Source organism: Salvelinus alpinus, chromosome 4, assembly GCF_045679555.1.
Source record: "Salvelinus alpinus chromosome 4, SLU_Salpinus.1, whole genome shotgun sequence".
In the NCBI taxonomy this organism is placed as follows: domain Eukaryota; kingdom Metazoa; phylum Chordata; class Actinopteri; order Salmoniformes; family Salmonidae; genus Salvelinus; species Salvelinus alpinus.
In genome coordinates this window covers 96,381,275-96,402,707 of record NC_092089.1, presented here as the reverse complement: position 1 = coordinate 96,402,707, position 21,433 = coordinate 96,381,275, and the positions used below count along the sequence as shown (strand labels likewise).

Here is a 21,433-nt window from a genome sequence, read left to right as displayed (position 1 = left end):
TTAATTTTTAAGATCTTTTCTGTATTTTCATTATTACTGGAAAGCGGCCCAATTCTGCCCTACATGCATTAGTTGGTGTATTTCTCTGGACTTGTAGAATTTTCCGACAGAATTCTGCATGTAGGGCTACAATTGGATGTTTGTCCCACATTTTAAAGTCCAGTTTATTGAGTGGCCCCCAAACCTCACTTCCGTAAAGAGCTATTGGTAGGATTACACTGTCAAATATTTTGGTCCAAATTCTAATTGGGATGTTGATTTTGAATAATTTAGTTTTTATTGCATACAATGCTCTGCGGGCTTTTTCTTTTGAGTGCATTCACTGCCATATTAAAGTTTCCCAATGCAGATATGGTCAGACCAAGGTAGGTGTAATTTTTAGTGTGTTCAATTATGGTGTTTTCAGGGTGAATTTATATTTGTGTTTGTGACATCTGTTTTTTGGGGGGGAAACCATGATTTTCGTTTTTTGGAAATTTACTGCCAGGGCCCAATTATGGCAATATTGCTCTAGAATATTAATGTTCTGTTGAAGACCTTCTTTGGTTGGTGATAGAAGTACCAAGTCATCAGCATATAGCAGGTATTTCATCTCTGTGTCAAATAGTGTGAGTCCTGGGGCTGGAGAATGGTCCAACATGTCTGCTAATTCATTGATATAAATGTTGAAAAGATTTGGACTCAAACTGCAGCCTTGTCTCACACCTCGACATTGTGAAAATAATTCTGTTCTTTGGTTTTTGATTTTTATTGCACACTTGTTTTCTGTGTACATACATTTTATTAAGTCATACACCTTACCACCAAGCCCACTTTGGAGAATTTTGTAGAATAGCCCTTCGTGCCAAATAGACACAAATGCTTTTTTAAAGTCAATAAAGCAAGCAAAGATTTTGCCCTCTTTTTTTTGGTGGACGTGTTTATTAATTAGTGTGTGTAAGGTGTAATATATGGTCCGTAGTGCGATGGTTAATTCTTGAATTCAAAATGCTACAGAAAACCTTTCCCAAGTTACTGTTTACGCAAATTCCCTTGTAATTATCGGGTCTGATTTGTCTTCACTTTTGTGGATAGGGGAGATGAGCCCCTGGTTCCAGACACCAGGGAAGCAGCCAGAAGTTAAAACCATGTTGAACAACTTAAGCATAGCATTTTGCAACTCATGTGTGCTGTTATTCAGCATTTCATTTCTGATGTTGTCTACACCACAAGTCTTCTTTGATTTAATAGATTTGAGCTTTTCATTTAGTTCTTGTTGGGTTATTGGGTAATCTAATGGATTTTGGTTGTTTTTAATGACTGATTCAAGGATGTTCAATTTTTCTTTATTTTCTAATTGGTTCTGTTGTAAGTCTTTTTGTGGGATGTTTTTGTATAGATTATCAAAACAAATTTTCCAAATCCCTACATCTTGTATGGGTAATTCTTATGGCTTTGTTGTGCTTAAATTCTTCCACATGTCCCAGAACTGATTTTGGTCAATTGCGTTTTCAATTTCATCAAGTGTCTTGTTGGTATAATTCAATTTCTTGCGTTTCAGTGTTTGTTTATACTGTTTCAAAGCTTTCATATCGTAGCTCTGGGTTGTTTTGCTGCTTATGTTTTTTATTTGACATTTGTTTTAGGTGTTTTCTAATTGTTTTACATTCATTATCAAACCATTTGTCAGAAACATTACATTTTTTGTTTCTGATGTTGCATCTCTTTGGTTTTCTCAAATTTACTTTCGATGCTGCTTTTTGGAATAGGCAGTTGATGTATTGAGTAGCCGAATTGACACCATCTTTATTGTTTTGGTATTGTGAGTTATTGAAAAACTGTATAGAGTTCAATGTTTCAATGAATCTCTCTGCACTGTTTGGAGCCCATCTGTACGATTTGGTTGATGTTTTAGAGTTTATTGGGCAGTTTTTTTGAATGAATATTGCCGGTTAATTTCTTCAGAAACACGTTGATCTCTCTCTCTCGGTCTCTCTCTCGGTCTCTCTCTCGGTCTCTCTCTCGGTCTCTCTCTCGGTCTCTCTCTCGGTCTCTCTCTCTCTCTCTCTCTCTCTCTCTCTCTCTCTCTCTCTCTCTCTCTCTCTCTCTCTCTCTCTCTCTCTCGGTCTGCCTCTCTCTCTCTCAAGTCACAAATCTTGGTGCTGTGATGGCACATTGTGGTATTTCACCCAGTAGATCTGGGAGTTTGTCAAAATCGGGTTTGTTTTCGAATTCTTTGTGGGTCTGTGTAATCTGCGGGAAATATGTGTCTCTAATATGGTTATACATTTGGCAGGAGGTTAGGAAGTGCAGCCCAGTTTCCACCTCATTTTGTGGGCAGTGTGCACATAGCCTGTCTTCTCTTGAGAGCCATGTCTGCCTACGGCAACCTTTCTCAATAGCAAGGCTATGCTCACTGAGTCTGTACATAGTCAAAGCTTTCCTTAAGTTTGGGTCAGTCACAGTGGTCAGGTGTTCTGCCACTGTGTACTCTCTGTTTAGAGATTCTTGTTTGCTCTGATTTATTTTGTTAATTCTTTCCAATCTCTCTTTCTCTCTCGGTCTCTCGGTCTCTCTCTGTGTCTCTCTCTCAGAGCTGTTGAGCTGTCCTGAGCTGCACTCCATCCTCCGTCTGGTTCTGAAGGCAGGAAACTACATGAATGCTGTGAGTATTCATGTTTTCTTTCTTCTCCTCCTTTCTTTTTACCTTTCAGATGAAAGAGAGAGCCGTTCTTTATCTGTGTGCACAATGCTGCTGGTGTAGGACTGGGGTGTAGGACTGGGGTGTAGGACTGTGGTGTAGGACAGGGGTGTAGGACAGGGGTGTAAGACTGGGGTGTAGGACTGGGGTGTAGGACTGTGGTGTAGGACTGTGGTGTAGGACTGTGGTGTAGGACTGTGGTGTAGGACTGTGGTGTAGGACTGTGGTGTAGGACAGGGGTGTAGGACTGTGGTGTAGGACTGTGGTGCAGGACTGTGGTGTAGGACAGGGGTGTAGGACTGGGGTGTAAGACTGGGGTGTGTTCCAGAGCATCACTCTGGCGGCATCTGTAAGTCGCTCTGGATAAGAGCGTCTGCTAAATGACTTAAATGTAAATGTAAATCTGGGTTTTGTAATGTGTTTGTTTAAGATGTCAGGTTTGTTAAAGATGTCAGGTTTGTGTGTGACCTCTTTTCACTGACCTACTGTATTTGACCTCAGGGTGGGTACGCAGGCAACGCAGCAGGGTTCCGAATCCCTTCCCTGCTCAAACTGGCCGACACTAAAGCCAACAAGCCAGGCATGAACCTCCTGCACTTTGTGGCCATGGTAAGATCTGATCTAGGATCAGGTATCTTTTACCCATATACTGTAGCTGTAGTTATTATCATCTAAAATGCAAAACTGATCCTACTGTACTTCAGCAGCCCTCGCCCTGACGTCGTCAAATATACACCTTCCTAATATTGAGTTGCACCCCGACCTTTTTGCCCTCAGAACAGCCTCAATTTGTCAGGGCATGGATTTTACAAGGTGTTGAAAGTGTTCCACAGGGATGCTGGCCCATGTTGACTCCACTGCTTCCCACAGTTGTGTCAAGTTGGCTGGATGTCCTTTGGGTGGTGACCCATTCTTGATACACACGGGAAACTCTTGAGCGTGAAAAACCCAGCAGCATTGCAGTTCATGACACACATCGGTGCGCCTGGCACCTACTACCATACTCCGTTCAAAGGCACTTAAAGATTTTGTCTTGCCCGTTCACCCTCTGAATGGCAAACATACACAATCCATGTATCAATTGTCTCAAGGCTTAAAAGTTATTCTTTAACCTGTCTCCTCCCCTTCATCTACACTGATTTGAAGTGGATTTAACAAGCGACATCATTAAGGGATCATAGCGATTCACCTGGTCAGTCTGTCATGGAAAGAGCAGCTGTTCATAATGTTTTGTACACTCAGTGACCCTTGAAGTGCTTGACTTTAGTTTATCTTTCAGTCAAGACCTACTTATAGCAGTAGTATGCCACACATCTAAATGAACTCTCTCTAGATCTAGTTCAAAGACAACAAAATTAATCCCAGACTTCTCTTTTATTGAAGACTGACAACCATCTGACAGACTGCTCATTTAGTTTCCTTTGGAAAAACTAGACACTTTTTCTTATTTAACTAAATTGTTCAACTGGCACAGATAAAGCAGGTCTTCAAAATGTCTTTCAAACTATGTGTTGGGTATTTGTTGTATTTGACCAACCATGAATTCACAATAACCACATCAACAAAATGAATCGTGACACAATGCAATGATTCATCCAGAATTATGACGGCTCGCTGTGTAAAACAATAGCTGGATCAGCTCTGTCACTGTCTCCACAGGAAGCAGTGAAAAAGGACCAGAGTTTACTGTCGTTTCCCGGCCAACTAGGACACGTCGGCCCCGCCTCCAGGTCAGTAAGAGCCAATAATACAGATCCCTCCCAAGATTAGAAATGCCCCCCTTCCTTCCTCATAGGGGACTGGGCAACGCTCAGTTGCCAAAAGCTGTCAAACTTTGCAAGTAGAAATGCCACGAATAGAGCAAACATGATTCCTTGTTCTACATGTCAGAGAGGCATGTTTCTTCTATATTACATATTTCTATCCGAATGTTCCAAAACATTGCCCCGCTGAACGCGCCCCAGTTCTAATAGTTTGAAAATCTACCTCGGGGCAAAAACAGATATTTACTTGATCTGCATATAAAGTAAGATTTTCACTTCATTGCTTTTAACCAATCCAGCAGATCTGTAATGAATGAATGAATTAAACGGAGGAAAGAAGGAAGGAAGCAATCTGAAGTGTTTGAATGTGGCACGTGTTTTGGATGCTTCTGGGGAGCATATGAGATCCGCAGGCTATACACACACACTACGCCACGCCCCACACAAAATACATCCCACAAAGCTGCTTTAAGACCAGTTCCAACTGGACTGTATTGTGTTACGGTACTGTCCAGCTGTTAGTGATATAGCTATCCCCTTGTCATGAGCAACATGTCTGTTTCAATATCACTGCTCTGTTGGGGTGTTGCGTGTGGTTAGCTATGTAGGACCCTTAGAATGAGTCCCAAGTGGCACCCTATTCCCTATATAGTGCACTACTTTTGACCAGAGCTCTAGATATAGTGCACTATATAGGGAATAGGGTGCCATTTGGGAAACACACCTACTGTCCTCCTCACATCAATGTGTCACATCACTATGGTGGTCTGCACATCAATGTGTCAATGTGAGGAGGCTATATACAGGGGGTACTAGTACAGAGTCAATGTGAGGAGGCTATATACAGGGGGTACTAGTACAGAGTCAATGTGAGGAGGCTATATACAGGGGGTACCGGTACAGAGTCAATGTGAGGGGGCTATATACAGGGGGTACTGGTACAGAGTCAATGTGAGGAGGCTATATACAGGGGGTACTGGTACAGAGTCAATGTGAGGAGGCTATATACAGGGGGTACTAGTACAGAGTCAATGTGAGGGGGCTATATACAGGGGGTACTAGTACAGAGTCAATGTGAGGGGGCTATATACAGGGGGTACTAGTACAGAGTCAATGTGAGGAGGCTATATACAGGGGGTACTAGTACAGAGTCAATGTGAGGGGGCTATATACAGGGGGTACCGGTACAGAGTCAATGTGAGGAGGCTATATACAGGGGGTACTGGTACAGAGTCAATGTGAGGAGGCTATATACAGGGGGTACTAGTACAGAGTCAATGTGAGGGGGCTATATACAGGGGGTACCGGTACAGAGTCAATGTGAGGGGGCTATATACAGGGGGTACTGGTACAGAGTCAATGTGAGGAGGCTATATACAGGGGGTACTAGTACAGAGTCAATGTGAGGGGGCTATATACAGGGGGTACTAGTACAGAGTCAATGTGAGGGGGCTATATACAGGGGGTACTAGTACAGAGTCAATGTGAGGGGGCTATATACAGGGGGTACTAGTACAGAGTCAATGTGAGGAGGCTATATACAGGGGGTACTAGTACAGAGTCAATGTGAGGGGGCTATATACAGGGGGTACCGGTACAGAGTCAATGTGAGGAGGCTATATACAGGGGGTACTAGTACAGAGTCAATGTGAGGGGGCTATATACAGGGGGTACTAGTACAGAGTCAATGTGAGGGGGCTATATACAGGGGGTACTAGTACAGAGTCAATGTGAGGGGGCTATATACAGGGGGTACTAGTACAGAGTCAATGTGAGGGGGCTATATACACGGGGTACTAGTACAGAGTCAATGTGAGGGGGCTATATACAGGGGGTACTAGTACAGAGTCAATGTGAGGGGGCTATATACAGGGGGTACTAGTACAGAGTCAATGTGAGGGGGCTATATACAGGGGGTACTAGTACAGAGTCAATGTGAGGGGGCTATATACACGGGGTACTAGTACAGAGTCAATGTGAGGGGGCTATATACAGGGGGTACTAGTACAGAGTCAATGTGAGGGGGCTATATACAGGGGGTACTAGTACAGAGTCAATGTGAGGGGGCTATATACACGGGGTACTAGTACAGAGTCAATGTGAGGAGGCTATATACAGGGGGTACTAGTACAGAGTCAATGTGAGGGGGCTATATACAGGGGGTACTAGTACAGAGTCAATGTGAGGTGGCTATATACACGGGGTACTAGTACAGAGTCAATGTGAGGAGGCTATATACAGGGGGTACTAGTACAGAGTCAATGTGAGGGGGCTATATACAGTGGGGAGAACAAGTATTTGATACACTGCCGATTTTGCAGGTTTTCCTACTTACAAAGCATGTAGAGGTCTGTAATTTTTATCATAGGTACACTTCAACTGTGAGAGACGGAATCTAAAACAAAAATCCTGAAAATCACATTGTATGATTTTTAAGTAATTAATTTGCATTTTATTGCATGACATAAGTATTTGATACATCAAAAAAGCAGAACTTAATATTTGGTACAGAAACCTTTGTTTGCAATTACAGAGATCATACGTTTCCTGTAGTTCTTGACCAGGTTTGCACACACTGCAGCAGGGATTTTGGCCCACTCCTCCATACAGACCTTCTCCAGATCCTTCAGGTTTCGGGGCTGTCGCTGGGCAATATGGACTTTCAGCTCCCTCCAAAGATTTTCTATTGGGTTCAGGTCTGGAGACTGGCTAGGCCACTCCAGGACCTTGAGATGCTTCTTACGGAGCCACTCCTTAGTTGCCCTGGCTGTGTGTTTCGGGTCGTTGTCATGCTGGAAGACCCAGCCACGACCCATCTTCAATGCTCTTACTGAGGGAAGGAGGTTGTTGGCCAAGATCTCGCGATACATGGCCCCATCCATCTTCCCCTCAATACGGTGCAGTCGTCCTGTCCCCTTTGCAGAAAAGCATCCCAAAAGAATGATGTTTCCACCTCCATGCTTCACGGTTGGGATGGTGATCTTGGGGTTGTACTCATCCTTCTTCTTCCTCCAAACACGGCGAGTGAAGTTTAGATCAAAAAGCTCTATTTTTGTCTCAACAGACCACCTGACCTTCTCCCATTCCTCCTCTGGATCATCCAGATGGTCATTGGCAAACTTCAGACGGGCCTGGACATGCGCTGGCTTGAGCAGGGGGACCTTGCGTGCGCTGCAGGATTTTAATCCATGACGGCGTAGTGTGTTACTAATGGTTTTCTTTGAGACTGTGGTCCCAGCTCTCTTCAGGTCATTGACCAGGTCCTGCCGTGTAGTTCTGGCTGATCCCTCACCTTCCTCATGATCATTGATGCCCCACGAGGTGAGATCTTGCATGGAGCCCCAGACCGAGGGTGATTGACCATCATCTTGAACTTCTTCCATTTTCTAATAATTGCGCCAACAGTTGTTGCCTTCTCATCAAGCTGCTTGCCTATTGTCCTGTAGCCCATCCCAGCCTTGTGCAGGTTTACAATTTTATCCCTGATGTCCTTACACAGCTCTCTGGTCTTGGCCATTGTGGAGAGGTTGGAGTCTGTTTGATTGAGGTTGTGGACAGGTGTCTTTTATACAGGTAACGAGTTCAAACAGGTGCAGTTAATACAGGTAATGAGTGGAGAACAGGAGGGCTTCTTAAAGAAAAACTAACAGGTCTGTGAGAGCCGGAATTCTTACTGGTTGGTAGGTGATCAAATACTTATGTCATGCAATAAAATGCAAATTAATTATTTAAAAATCATACAATGTGATTTTCTGGATTTTTGTTTTAGATTCCGTCTCTCACAGTTGAAGTGTACCTATGATAAAAATTACAGACCTCTACATGCTTTGTAAGTAGGAAAACCTGCAAAATCGGCAGTGTATCAAATACTTGTTCTCCCCACTGTACAGGGGGTACTAGTACAGAGTCAATGTGAGGGGGCTATATACAGGGGGTACTGGTACAGAGTCAATGTGAGGAGGCTATATACAGGGGGTACTAGTACAGAGTCAATGTGAGGGGGCTATATACAGGGGGTACTAGTACAGAGTCAATGTGAGGAGGCTATATACAGGGGGTACTAGTACAGAGTCAATGTGAGGGGGCTATATACAGGGGGTACTGGTACAGAGTCAATGTGAGGAGGCTATATACAGGGGGTACTAGTACAGAGTCAATGTGAGGGGGCTATATACAGGGGGTACTAGTACAGAGTCAATGTGAGGAGGCTATATACAGGGGGTACTAGTACAGAGTCAATGTGAGGAGGCTATATACAGGGGGTACTGGTACAGAGTCAATGTGAGGGGGCTATATACAGGGGGTACTAGTACAGAGTCAATGTGAGGGGGCTATATACAGGGGGTACTAGTACAGAGTCAATGTGAGGAGGCTATATACAGGGGGTACTAGTACAGAGTCAATGTGAGGAGGCTATATACAGGGGGTACTAGTACAGAGTCAATGTGAGGGGGCTATATACAGGGGGTACTAGTACAGAGTCAATGTGAGGAGGCTATATACAGGGGGTACTAGTACAGAGTCAATGTGAGGGGGCTATATACAGGGGGTACTAGTACAGAGTCAATGTGAGGAGGCTATATACAGGGGGTACTAGTACAGAGTCAATGTGAGGGGGCTATATACAGGGGGTACTAGTACAGAGTCAATGTGAGGGGGCTATATACAGGGGGTACTGGTACAGAGTCAATGTGAGGGGGCTATATACACGGGGTACTAGTACAGAGTCAATGTGAGGGGGCTATATACAGGGGGTACTAGTACAGAGTCAATGTGAGGGGGCTATATACAGGGGGTACTAGTACAGAGTCAATGTGAGGGGGCTATATACAGGGGGTACTAGTACAGAGTCAATGTGAGGGGGCTATATACAGGGGGTACTGGTACAGAGTCAATGTGAGGGGGCTATATACACGGGGTACTAGTACAGAGTCAATGTGAGGGGGCTATATACAGGGGGTACTAGTACAGAGTCAATGTGAGGAGGCTATATACAGGGAGTACTAGTACAGAGTCAATGTGAGGGGGCTATATACAGGGGGTACTAGTACAGAGTCAATGTGAGGGGGCTATATACAGGGGGTACTAGTACAGAGTCAATGTGAGGAGGCTATATACAGGGGGTACTAGTACAGAGTCAATGTGAGGAGGCTATATACAGGGGGTACTGGTACAGAGTCAATGTGAGGGGGCTATATACAGGGGGTACTAGTACAGAGTCAATGTGAGGGGGCTATATACAGGGGGTACTAGTACAGAGTCAGTGTGAGGATGCTATATACAGGGGGTACTAGTACAGAGTCAATGTGAGGGGGCTATATACAGGGGGTACTAGTACAGAGTCAATGTGAGGATGCTATATACAGGGGGTACTAGTACAGAGTCAATGTGAGGGGGCTATATACAGGGGGTACTAGTACAGAGTCAATGTGAGGGGGCTATATACAGGGGGTACTAGTACAGAGTCAATGTGAGGGGGCTATATACAGGGGGTACTAGTACAGAGTCAATGTGAGGAGGCTATATACAGGGGGTACTAGTACAGAGTCAATGTGAGGGGGCTATATACAGGGGGTACTAGTACAGAGTCAATGTGAGGAGGCTATATACAGGGGGTACTAGTACAGAGTCAATGTGAGGGGGCTATATACAGGGGGTACTAGTACAGAGTCAATGTGAGGGGGCTATATACAGGGGGTACTAGTACAGAGTCAATGTGAGGGGGCTATATACAGGGGGTACTAGTACAGAGTCAATGTGAGGAGGCTATATACAGGGGGTACTAGTACAGAGTCAATGTGAGGAGGCTATATACAGGGGGTACTGGTACAGAGTCAATGTGAGGAGGCTATATACAGGGGGTACTGGTACAGAGTCAATGTGAGGAGGCTATATACAGGGGGTACCGGTACAGAGTCAATGTGAGGGGGCTATATACAGGGGGTACTAGTACAGAGTCAATGTGAGGAGGCTATATACAGGGGGTACTGGTACAGAGTCAATGTGAGGGGGCTATATACAGGGGGTACTAGTACAGAGTCAATGTGAGGAGGCTATATACAGGGGGTACTAGTACAGAGTCAATGTGAGGGGGCACCGGTTAGGCGAGGTAATTGAGATATGTTTTTATTTTTTATTTTATTTAACCAGGAAGGGCTCATTGAGATTTAAAATCTCTTTCTCAAGAGCGTCCTGGCCAAGATAGGCAGCAGCAAGTCATTACACAATTACAGACAGACAACATGAAAAACTACAGGTAATCTAGTAAAAAAACATAGAATTCACAAGAGTATAACAAAATCATAAAACAGCAAATTAAAAACAATTGACAGGTCAGGGAATCGGCCTCAAAATCCTTCAATGATTTAAAAACACCAATCGGTACAGGTTCATCCAGTTTAAAAGTATTTTGTAAGGCGTTCCAAGCTGACGGTGCAGAGTACATAAAAGCCCTTTTACCAAATTCAGTTCGGACATTTGGAACAGTTATCAGGATAAAGTCCTGCGAACGAATTACAATAAAAATGCCCAAATAGTGCAATAGAGAGATTGCATCATCTGTGGATCTGTTAGGGCGGTATGCAAATTGGAGTGGGTCTAGGGTTTCTGGGATAATGGTGTTGTGAGCCATGACCAGCCTTTCAAAGCATTTCATGGCTACAGACGTGAGTGCTATGTGTCGGTAGTCATTTAGGCAGGTTACCTTGGTGTTCTTGGGCACAGGCACTATGGTGGTCTGCTTAAAACATGTTGCTATTACAGACTCAGACAGGGAGAGGTTGAACATTTCAGTGAATACACTTGCCAGTTGGTCAGCGCATGCTCGCAGTACACGTCCTGGTAATCCGTCTGGCCCTGCGGCCTTGTGAATGTTGACCTGTTTAAAGGTCTTACTCACATCGGCTGCAGAGAGCGTGATCACACAGCTGTCCAGAACAGCTGGTACTCTCATGCATGTTTCAGTGTTATTTGCCTCGAAACGAGCATAGAAGTAGTTTAGCTCGTCTGGTAGGCTTGTCACTGGGCAGCTCTCGGCGGTGCTTCCCTTTGTAGTCTGTAATGGTTTGCAAGCCCTGCCACATCCGACGAGCATCGGAGCCGGTGGAGTACAATTCTATTTTAGTCCTGTATTGAAGCTATGCCTGTTTGATTGTTTGTCGGAGGGTATAGCGGTATTTCTTATAAGCTTCCGGATTAGAGTCCCACTCCTTGAAAGCAGCAGCTCTAGCCTTAAGCTCGATGCGGATATTGCCTGTAATCCATGGCTTCTAGTTGGGGTATGTACGTACGGTCACTGTGCACTTATTAAGCCAATGATTGATGTGGTGTATTCCTCAATGCCATCGGTAGAATCTCGGAACATTTTCCAGTCTGTGCTAGAAAAACAGTCCTGTAGCTTAGCATCTGCTTCATCTGACCACTTTTTTTATTGACCGAGTCCCTGGTGCTTCCTGGTTTAACTTCTCTGCGCACAGATCCCGATTTACGGGATCATTTTCCTAAACAACCGCTGAATTGCAGGGCGCCAAATTCAAAAATATTACAAAAAATATTTATAATCATGCAATCACAATTGAAATATACCAAAACACAGAACTTGTTGTTAATCCACCTATCGTGTCAGATTTTGAAAATATGCTTTACAGAGAAAGAAATCCAAGCTTTTGTGAGTGTATCAATCAATGCTACAACAGCTAGCCCCAAATTAGCATGGTCACGAAAGTCAGAAAAGCAATAAAATTAATCGCTTACCTTTGATAATCTTCGGATGTTTGCAGTTACACAACAAATGTTATTTTTGTTTGATAAATATTACCTTTATATAAAAAAAACGCCATTTGGGTTGCGCGTTATGTTGAGAAAACATACAGCCTCGTTCCGTTCGACGAAAATTCCAAAAAGTATCCCTAATGGTCGTAGAAACATGTCAAATGTTTTTTATAATCAATCCTCAGGTTGCTTTTAACAAACATAATCTATAATATTTCGACCGTAACCTATTCAATAAGAGAGAAAAGGAAAATTGAGAGCTCCCCTCTCGCGCGCAGGAACTATTCAGAGGACACCTGACTACTTTTGAAAAATCTCGTTCATTTTTCAAAATAAAAGCCTGAAACTTTGTCTAAAGCCTGGTCACAGCCTGAGGAAGCCATTGGAAAATGAATCTGGTTGATAGCCCTTTAAATGAAAGAAAGACTGGCCAGGAAACACAGATTTGTTTTTGTTGAAATATCACTTCCGGGTTAGATTTTCTCAGGTTTTCGCCTGCAGAATCAGTTTTGTTATACTCTACAGACAATATTTTGACAGTTGTGGAAACTTTGGAGTGTTTTCTATCCTAATCTGTAAATTATATGCATATTCTACGATCTGGACCTGAGAAATAGTCCGTTTACCTTGGGAATGTTATTTTTTAAAAATCAAAAAAATCTGGCCCCTAGCGTCAAGAAGTAAATTTTTTGCTTGTTAGCAGGAACCAGGCAGGAGGATAGAATTATGATCAGATTTGCCAAATGGAGGGCGAGGGAGATCTTTGTACGCGTCTCTGTGTGTGGAGTAAAGGTGGTCCAGAGTTTTTTTTCGCTCTGGTTGCACATTTAACATGCTGATAGAAATTTGGTTAAACGGATTTGTTTCCCTTCATTAAAGTCCCCAGCCACTAGGAGCATCTCTGGATGAGTGTTTTCCTGTTTGCTTATGGCGGAATACAGCTCATTGAGTGCGGTCTTAGTGCCAGCATCAGTCTGTGGTGGTCTGTCGACAGCTACGAAAAATATAGATAAACTCTCTAGGTAGATAGTGTGGTCTACAGCTTATCATGAGATACTCTACCTCAGGCGAGCAAAACCTTGAGACTTCCTTAGATATCGTGCACCAGCTGTTGTTTACAAATATACATAGTCTGCCCCCTTGTCTTACCAGATGCCGCTGTTCTATCATGCCGATACAGCGTAAAATGTCCTTGTTCAGCCACGACTCTGTGAAGCATAAGATTTTCATTTTTAATGTCCTGTTGGTAGTATAATCTTCTTCGTAGGTCGTCGATTTTATTTTCCAATGATTACAGGTTAGCTAGTAGAACGGAAGGCAGTGGGGGTTTATTTGATCGCCGACGAATTCTCAGAAGGTAGCCCGAACTCCGTCCTCTTTTTCTCCGTCTTCTCTTCACGCAAAGGATGGGGTTTGGGCCCGTTCCCGGAAAAGCAGTATGTCCTTCACGTCGGACTCGTTAAAGGGAGAAAAAAAAGCTTCTGTCAGTTCGTGGTGAGTAATCGCTGTTCTAATGTCCAGACGTAATTTTCGGTCATAAGAGACGGTAGTAGCAACATCATGTTCAAAATAAGTAAAAAAATAAGTTAAGAAACAAAAAAACACTTTCGGTTAGGAGCATGTAAAACGTCAGCTATCTTCCCCCGGCGCCATGATACTGATGCATCAGTCATTGTTGCTGATCAGTGCTGTGCTTGTTGAATGTCCTTCTCGATAAGCATGTTTACTGTAAGTCAGTCAGGACCTAGTAATGAGCGACAGCCTGCTGGGGCAGAGCCAAAAGGGGAAATCTTGGATGTATTACGTTATCTGTTAGAGGAAAATAACAGCTTGATGTAGGTCACAGCTTGGGAACAGCTTTGAGTTATAATCTAAGTAACAGCGTCTTCTACAACAAAGATTCCCATATGGTTTGATTTGCCGCACGCTAGTCTCTCATGGATCGCAGCAACAGGTTGGGTTGTGGTTTAAAAACCCATGGTTTTATCCAGAGCCGTATATTTTTGCCAACTTTTGGTCACAGAAACTCACAGCGATCACTTTACTATTATCTATGAAGGTAGACTCTGCAAAATGACGTTGCCACGAGCAGCACCGGAGATATTGATATGAGCGAGATGCAACACACAGTATCACACAGTATCTGTGCATGTGTACGGGTTTGCTGTTCACACTCTTAGTTGTTACGTTAATTGACCCACTATGCTGTTTACTTTCTGCATCTATCTCATATTGCTGAGTCCATCTTTAAAGTCATGTAAAGTGATGCATCTCTCGTCTCTGTCTTCCTATAGGTTGTGTGAGGAGTCGGTAGTAGAGGATCTCTCCAGGCTCCACAGCCGTCTGGCATCCCTCAGGATCAGTGTCCAGACGGAGGCAGAGATCCAGCAGCTCACACAGCCTTTCCTGGAGGTACGGACCTGAACTAGATTCTAGAACATGGATTTAGAACACACACTGATCTAGAACTCACACTGACCTAGAACATATATCATTCTAGATCTACAGCACATCTATGGTGTCTAGTGAAGTGAGAATTTATGAACTCACAAAGAACAAAACTGAAACTCACATGGCTTTGGTTAACTCTGAGTCTCTTCCCTCCATATTCTTCCTCCTTGGTCAAAATACACAACAGTCAGTCTAATCTTGCTATCTCTCTCTCTCGCTCTCTCCATCTCTCCTCCATCTCTCTCGCTCGTGCTCTCTCTCTCTTTCCTTTCCTCTCTCTCTCTTCTCTCTCTCCTATCTCCATCTCTCTCTCTCTCTAGGTGGCAGAGGAGCGTCTGAAGGAAGCAGAGGATGAGGTGGAGGGGATGAGGATGTCCAGTCAGGCTCTGGTCCAGTTCTTCTGTGAGGATGACAGCACTTTTAAACTGGAGGAGGCCTGCAGGGTCTTCCACTCCTTCTGCCTTCGCTTCCAAAGAGCTGTACAGGTGAGACCGACTGCTTTACATCAAGCTGTCTGCATGGGTTCCCACTACGTACATATTGTAAAAATGTACGAAAACTTTTTAAAAAGCCTTTTGGTTGTAATTCAAGGTTAGGGTTGGATTTTAAAATAGGATTTTAAGAAGATAATTTGTAGATCTAGGTTGGGGTTCCGACTTTGCAACTTGGGAAGATATTGACGACCCTCTGCATGACAGCAATATGAGGTAGTGGGATGGATGAGTGGGATAGATGCCGTAGATATAGATGTAGACAGAAGATAGAGGCGTAAATGCTGTGCTGATAAATGTATACTTGATGTTTCTTCTTTTACCATTGAACTCGTCCTGTTCCCTCTCAGGAAAACGCTGAGCGGGAACAGAAGGAGCAGAAACGGATGGAACGTGAGATGGTGGAGAAGCGTCGCTCCGTGGCCGTGTGTACAGGGCTGGACCTGGCTGTGGCTACGGGTCGGGTGTCCCCACCGGGAACCCAGGAGAACCAGAATGACCTAGAGAAAACCCTTGAGAACCTGAGCCACACCTGGAGCCGGCGCAGCCTTAGAACCCAGGAGAACCGCAGGCACTCCCACCACCTCCAGAACTACATCTCGGCTCCTATTCAGACATCCCCGGGTTTGGTTAGAAACACATCCCCCCAACTCCACCTTAGCTCCTCCAACCTCCAGACCTCTCCAGGGCTACCCTGCCCCACCTACCCCAACCAGGAGAGACCGTCCCTGGGGACCGATACTAGGACAGAGCCCCTGGTCCGTCAGCACCCACCCGTCCTGGAGACTAAGGGACCAAATCATGAAGGGACAACTCAGACTCAAGTGTCACAACCGCAACATGAACTGACTTCTAACATCATTCAAACCCAGTGTGAACATAGATTAAATGTCCCCCAAAACAGGCAGGACACTATTGCCTATGTCCCCCAAACCCAACATGGAATATTTGCTAACGTCATTGAAAGCCGACTTGCACCAACGGCTCAAGTGACTCAAACTCACGATGAACGGACAGTTGATGCCAGCCCTGACCAGCGTGTATTGACCACTAAATCTATGGCCAGTCCTTACAGACACTCCTCCACTACCACTACTGCCATCCCCAGTGTGAGAAGAAATACCATTGGTCTTAGACACAGGTATGACCTAGAGGGGACTGACCCTACCCCTGTTTCTCAGGCGAAACACACAGACACCTCAGTCAGAGACGCAGCGCATCAGGACCCTGACCTCACTCAGCTAACAGTGTCAACGGTCACTCAGGTGACTCAGCAGCCCTTCGAGAGCCAATCAGAAACATCCATGGCCACTGCCACCCCAGACGGTGTCCAATCACAATCCCAGGAGGCTAAGGGAGCCAATGAGACCACACCAAGACGTGGTGGTGCCTTGGAGCTGAGGCTTTCACCTGAGAGCGGACCAACCCAGCAGAGGGAAACCAAATCTTCCTCTACACCAGTGGAACAAAGCTGGCTGTCTCCGAGCCTACCAGAGCTAAGCCCACAGCGGGCACGGGAATGCCCAGAGGTCTCCAGCCCTGACAGGGAGAGGGACCGGTCATACCCACGTGTGGGCGAAACCCTTGAGTGCCACACCCTGGTCCGAGGTCTGCGTTCCTACGACAACCTATCCCCTCCTCCCACCCCCACCACAACACTCTCCAGAGCCCCACCCAGCCTCTGCTCCAAGTGGAGGAAAGCGAAGCAGGCGGAGACTCCAGGGGCTGGTTCTGGGTCTCCAATGGGGAAAGAGGACTCTCGGGGCGGGGGGAAGTCTCCTGTTGTCCAAGGAGGGGCTAATCGGGGCTTGGTACCCCGTGCAGGTCTACTGAACAATACTGCTATCCATAGGGTGCGTTTTATTACCAAACCAGAAACACAGACACCCACCGGCCCCGTTCCAAATCCTAATTTACAGACTACACCACGTTCCACTCATCTGGCATCCCCGTCCATACGCAGTGCCTCCATACGCTCCTCCCCCATCACACGTCCTACTACTACCCAGACAGCGGGCAAGCGGCGCGGTAGCACCAGGAGTGAGAGGAGCCAGGCTGGGGTTGAGAACCAGCAGCAGGCCCCAGGGAAACCCACATTGACCCGCCGGGCATCAGAGAGAGCTGGGCTGGGGCTTGGACCAGAGAGGGAGAGGACTTCTAGCACCAGCACCACTAGTAGTACAGCTACCACCCAGCCAGCCTTTGTCAGAGGCTCTCCTCTCAGGGTGACCAAACGTCTTGCCCCCACTTCCAACTCTGAGACCCAACACTCCTCTCAGCCCCGCTCCACACACAGCCCCTCCTCTGCTACAGCTAAAACCATCCGTACAGCTGTTATAGCTGCGTCCAGGACTAAAACAACCAAGACGAGCCCCAGCACAGAACCCTCTAGAGCTGCTCTCTCTGCCTGCAAAACCCCCACAGCAACACGGATACCTGGACCTAAAATGGCCCGTCCTGCCTCCTCGCCCATGTGGAAGTGATCGTGGGAGATCATACCACTTTTGCAGTCTTCTGCCCACATGCCTCGTTGTGTTTATGTTTGTGTCCACTGTACATGTATGCGGGTATCAATAAATGACTTGGTGAATTGTATCAGACCTCTGTTCTGGAGGGGTTGGCAGTTACTGGTCCATGCAGACTCTCTATTTAGCTTGTCCAGAATCGATGGGGTGTTTTCACTTGGGTCTGTCTTATTGTAAAGTGCAATAAAGGACGTACGATGTACCTGCCATACTCGCTCTTGTCTGGCAGGAAGATGACAAAGAACTGCAACTCGAACAAAATGGCTGCCACTACATCACTCTACATTTACTATTTTGCATATGGACAGTAGCTGTACTGTCACTGTAGATAGAAATGTCTTCTGTTCTACACACTACCTCCATCCACTAGTGTCCTGTCCATGCAACAGGGCACTTCAAGGAGATACTCTAACCACCTCACACCCAACCTGGACTTTGTCAAGCTACTGAAATGGGTGCCTCGTTTGTTGTGCAAGAAAATCACGTTTAGAATAATTTGCCACTGCGGCCTCCTCTATGCCTTGGTCTTCCAACAGACCACTCTCATCGACCAGTCTTTTTAGGCTGTATGTTGTATGTTGAAAATGGCGTGTTCGTCTTCAAAGGTTATTTTATTTAACTTTATCTGCGTCCCAAATTGCACCCTATTCCCCATATAGTGCACAACCTTTGATCAGGGCCCCCATACAGCTCTGGTCAAAAGTAGTGCACTATGTAGGGAATCATTTCTGAGTCCTCTGTGTTTCGAGTGTGCATTCTTAGAACTGTATTTCTACACCTGTTGTGCTGTTTGATTAGATGCATGGACCAAACTCAGATAGAATTTCTCTTTTGTTGTTTTCTCACCTTGGGCTATCTGTTTGTTGTTTTCTCACCTTGGGCTATCTGTTTGTTGTTTTCTCACCTTGGGCTATCTGTTTGTTGTTTTCTCACCTTGGGCTATCTGTTTGTTGTTTTCTCACCTTGGGCTATCTGTTTGTTGTTTTCTCACCTTGGGCTATCTGTTTGTTGTTTTCTCACCTTGGGCTATCTGTTTGTTGTTTTCTCACCTTGGGCTATCTGTTTGTTGTTTTCTCACCTTGGGCTATCTGTTTGTTGTTTTCTCACCTTGGGCTATCTGTTTGTTGTTTTCTCACCTTGGGCTATCTGTTTGTTGTTTTCTCACCTTGGGCTATCTGTTTGTTGTTTTCTCACCTTGGGCTATCTGTTTGCCCAATCAGCAATCAATCGGTATGATATTGGATTGATTATTGGTAATTGATGGATTTTATTGATTATCCTCATCTTGAATGTGCTCTTCATTCTGAAGCACTTTAACAAGTGAAGAGGAGACATGTTGCTAGGATACTCACTGTAATATTCTGCTGCTGTTTATATCAAAAAGATCTCAAAATGAACGGCATGAATTGTTATCCATGGCAACAATGTGTGTATTTGTAAATAACATATACAATAAAGTTGCTAATCAGACTCAGGGTGTGGTTGTTTGTTTTAGAAATGACGTCATTAAAGGACTTTCTGTTAAAAGACGACAAGGAAGTCGAAGGCAGGTGTTCTTCAATGCACAGCTCTGCTTATTTGTTTTTTCATGCAGTTACTATCCTCCACAGTCTGAGTTCCCCCAGGCATCGGGAGGGTCACGTACTGCTGTGACCTTCCCGATGCACCCTGTTCCCTATATAGTGCACTATTTTTGATCAGAAACCTATGAACTATATAGTGAATAGCCTGACATTGGTCACAGTATTTTAGACTAGAGACCTGTCTTGATAACCAAGCTGCTGGCTCGTTATCAGCATCATGAGACTACTTCCTCCTCCAGAGACAAAGCTGTGCTGCTGTACTAACCAAGCTGCTGGCTCGTTATCAGCATCATGAGACTACTTCCTCCTCCAGAGACAAAGCTGTCCTGCTGTACTAACCAAGCTGCTGGCTCGTTATCAGCATCATGAGACTACTTCCTCCTCCAGAGACAAAGCTGTCCTGCTGTACTAACCAAGCTGCTGGCTCATTATCAGCATCATGAGACTACTTCCTCCTCCAGAGACAAAGCTGTCCTGCTGTACTAACCAAGCTGCTGGCTCGTTATCAGCATCACGAGACTACTTCCTCCTCCAGAGACAAAGCTGTCCTGCTGTACTAACCAAGCTGCTGGCTCGTTATCAGCATCACGAGACTACTTCCTCCTACAGAGACAAAGCTGTCCTGCTGTACTAACCAAGCTGCTGGCTCGTTATCAGCATCATGAGACTACTTCCTCCTCCAGAGACAAAGCTGTCCTGCTGTACTAACCAAGCTGCTGGCTCGTTATCAGCATCATGAGACTACTTCCTCCTCCAGAGACAAAGCTGTCCTGCTGTACTAACCACGCTGCTGGCTCATTATCAGCATCATGAGACTACTTCCTCCTCCAGAGACAAAGCTGTCCTGCTGTACTAACCAAGCTGCTGGCTCGTTATCAGCATCATGAGACTACTTCCTCCTCCAGAGACAAAGCTGTCCTGCTGTACTAACCAAGCTGCTGGCTCGTTATCAGCGTGACAAGACTTCCTCCTCCAGAGACAAAGCTGTCCTGCTCTACTAACACACCATTGTCCTCTTTTCCATCTCCTTTTCTCTCCTTCTCTCCACTGCCCCTCAGCTTCTCTCCTCCTCTCCATGTCTTGACACAGTCCTCCTCAGGCCTGTAACCATTGCCATGGTGACACTGCAGGCGTCCTAGGGAATCTCCTTGGAGAATAGGGGTGAGAAGGGTGTGGGTGTAAGAGTCCAGTGGGAGAGCTCTGTTTACAGGCCACAGTGACGCGGCTGATGCCAGAACCCCCTGGAGGGCAGAGCAACAAACTGGCGCCTCTTTGTCTCCCCTGGTTGTCTGGTGGTTGGTCAGCACTGACCTCTTAACCACTCTCTGTGTCCCAAATTACACCCTACTGTTTTCCCTTTATAGTGCACTACTTTTGACCAGGGCAGTGTGCTATATAGGGAAACAGGTGCCATTTGGGATGCATCCATTGCTTTACCTCGATCAGTGTATAGACTGGAGATGTGACTTCATTGATGAGTCTGCCAGCGGGGTTGGACTGGCCATCTGGCATTTCGGGCAAATGCCAGATGGGCTGGTCCATTTTCAGCCCAGTGGGCTTGTTTAATAATGTATTTTTTTTATGTGCAAAACAATAATTATCTGGCTAATACTTGGGTGTGGAAGCTTTGAAGAATAAAATGGGCCGGTGTGGTGGCCTCAAGGAAAGAAACGGGCCAGTGTGTTAGAAATGCCAGGACCGATTTCGGGTCCCAGTCTGCCCCGCTCTGCCAGAGTAGGTCCGACTGAAATAGTGTAAAGTATTCTAAAATGGCTTCCCTTCCTATTCCTTGTCTGCTTGTGATGAAGAGTTACTCACTTACAACCGCTCTGTCACTATCAACAAACATACATGGACTTAAATGCAGATGTTGCTCTACAAAGTTTATGAACAGAACTGGCCAATGTACCCTACCCTTAAGTTAAAAGTAACCAGTGAAGGCATGTTAGTCAGTGTCTGTTCTCTCCAGAAGAAAGTGGGCAAAGCCGCTGAGACATGGTAATTAGTAACACTGTGTAATCTGTGCTGTTTGGAATGGTGTCAGAGAACTGATCGTTTTAGCGATCGGTCAAGGGTCACATTTTTGGAAAACGGAGAGGCCTGTCCTACATCCAACCAAATGATTTATGTATTTAACCAGAGAAGTCACACTGAGATGTCCATCTCTTTT

The 21,433-nt window shown here is 45.3% G+C and overlaps 1 protein-coding gene across 1 annotated transcript in view; it reads left to right on the top strand.

Moving 5' to 3' along the window:
• LOC139574752 (FH2 domain-containing protein 1-like) overlaps positions 1–19,150 on the top strand; it is a 41,202-nt gene extending 22,052 nt beyond the window's left edge. The window contains exons 7-12 of the mRNA XM_071399616.1: positions 2,574–2,644; positions 3,182–3,289; positions 4,340–4,410; positions 14,508–14,625; positions 14,985–15,149; positions 15,506–19,150. Of these exons, the coding sequence (XP_071255717.1) occupies positions 2,574–2,644; positions 3,182–3,289; positions 4,340–4,410; positions 14,508–14,625; positions 14,985–15,149; positions 15,506–17,638 (2,666 nt within the window). The 3' untranslated portion in view covers positions 17,639–19,150. The remainder of the gene's footprint in view (positions 1–2,573; positions 2,645–3,181; positions 3,290–4,339; positions 4,411–14,507; positions 14,626–14,984; positions 15,150–15,505) is intronic.
• The last annotated feature ends 2,283 nt before the right edge of the window (positions 19,151–21,433 follow it).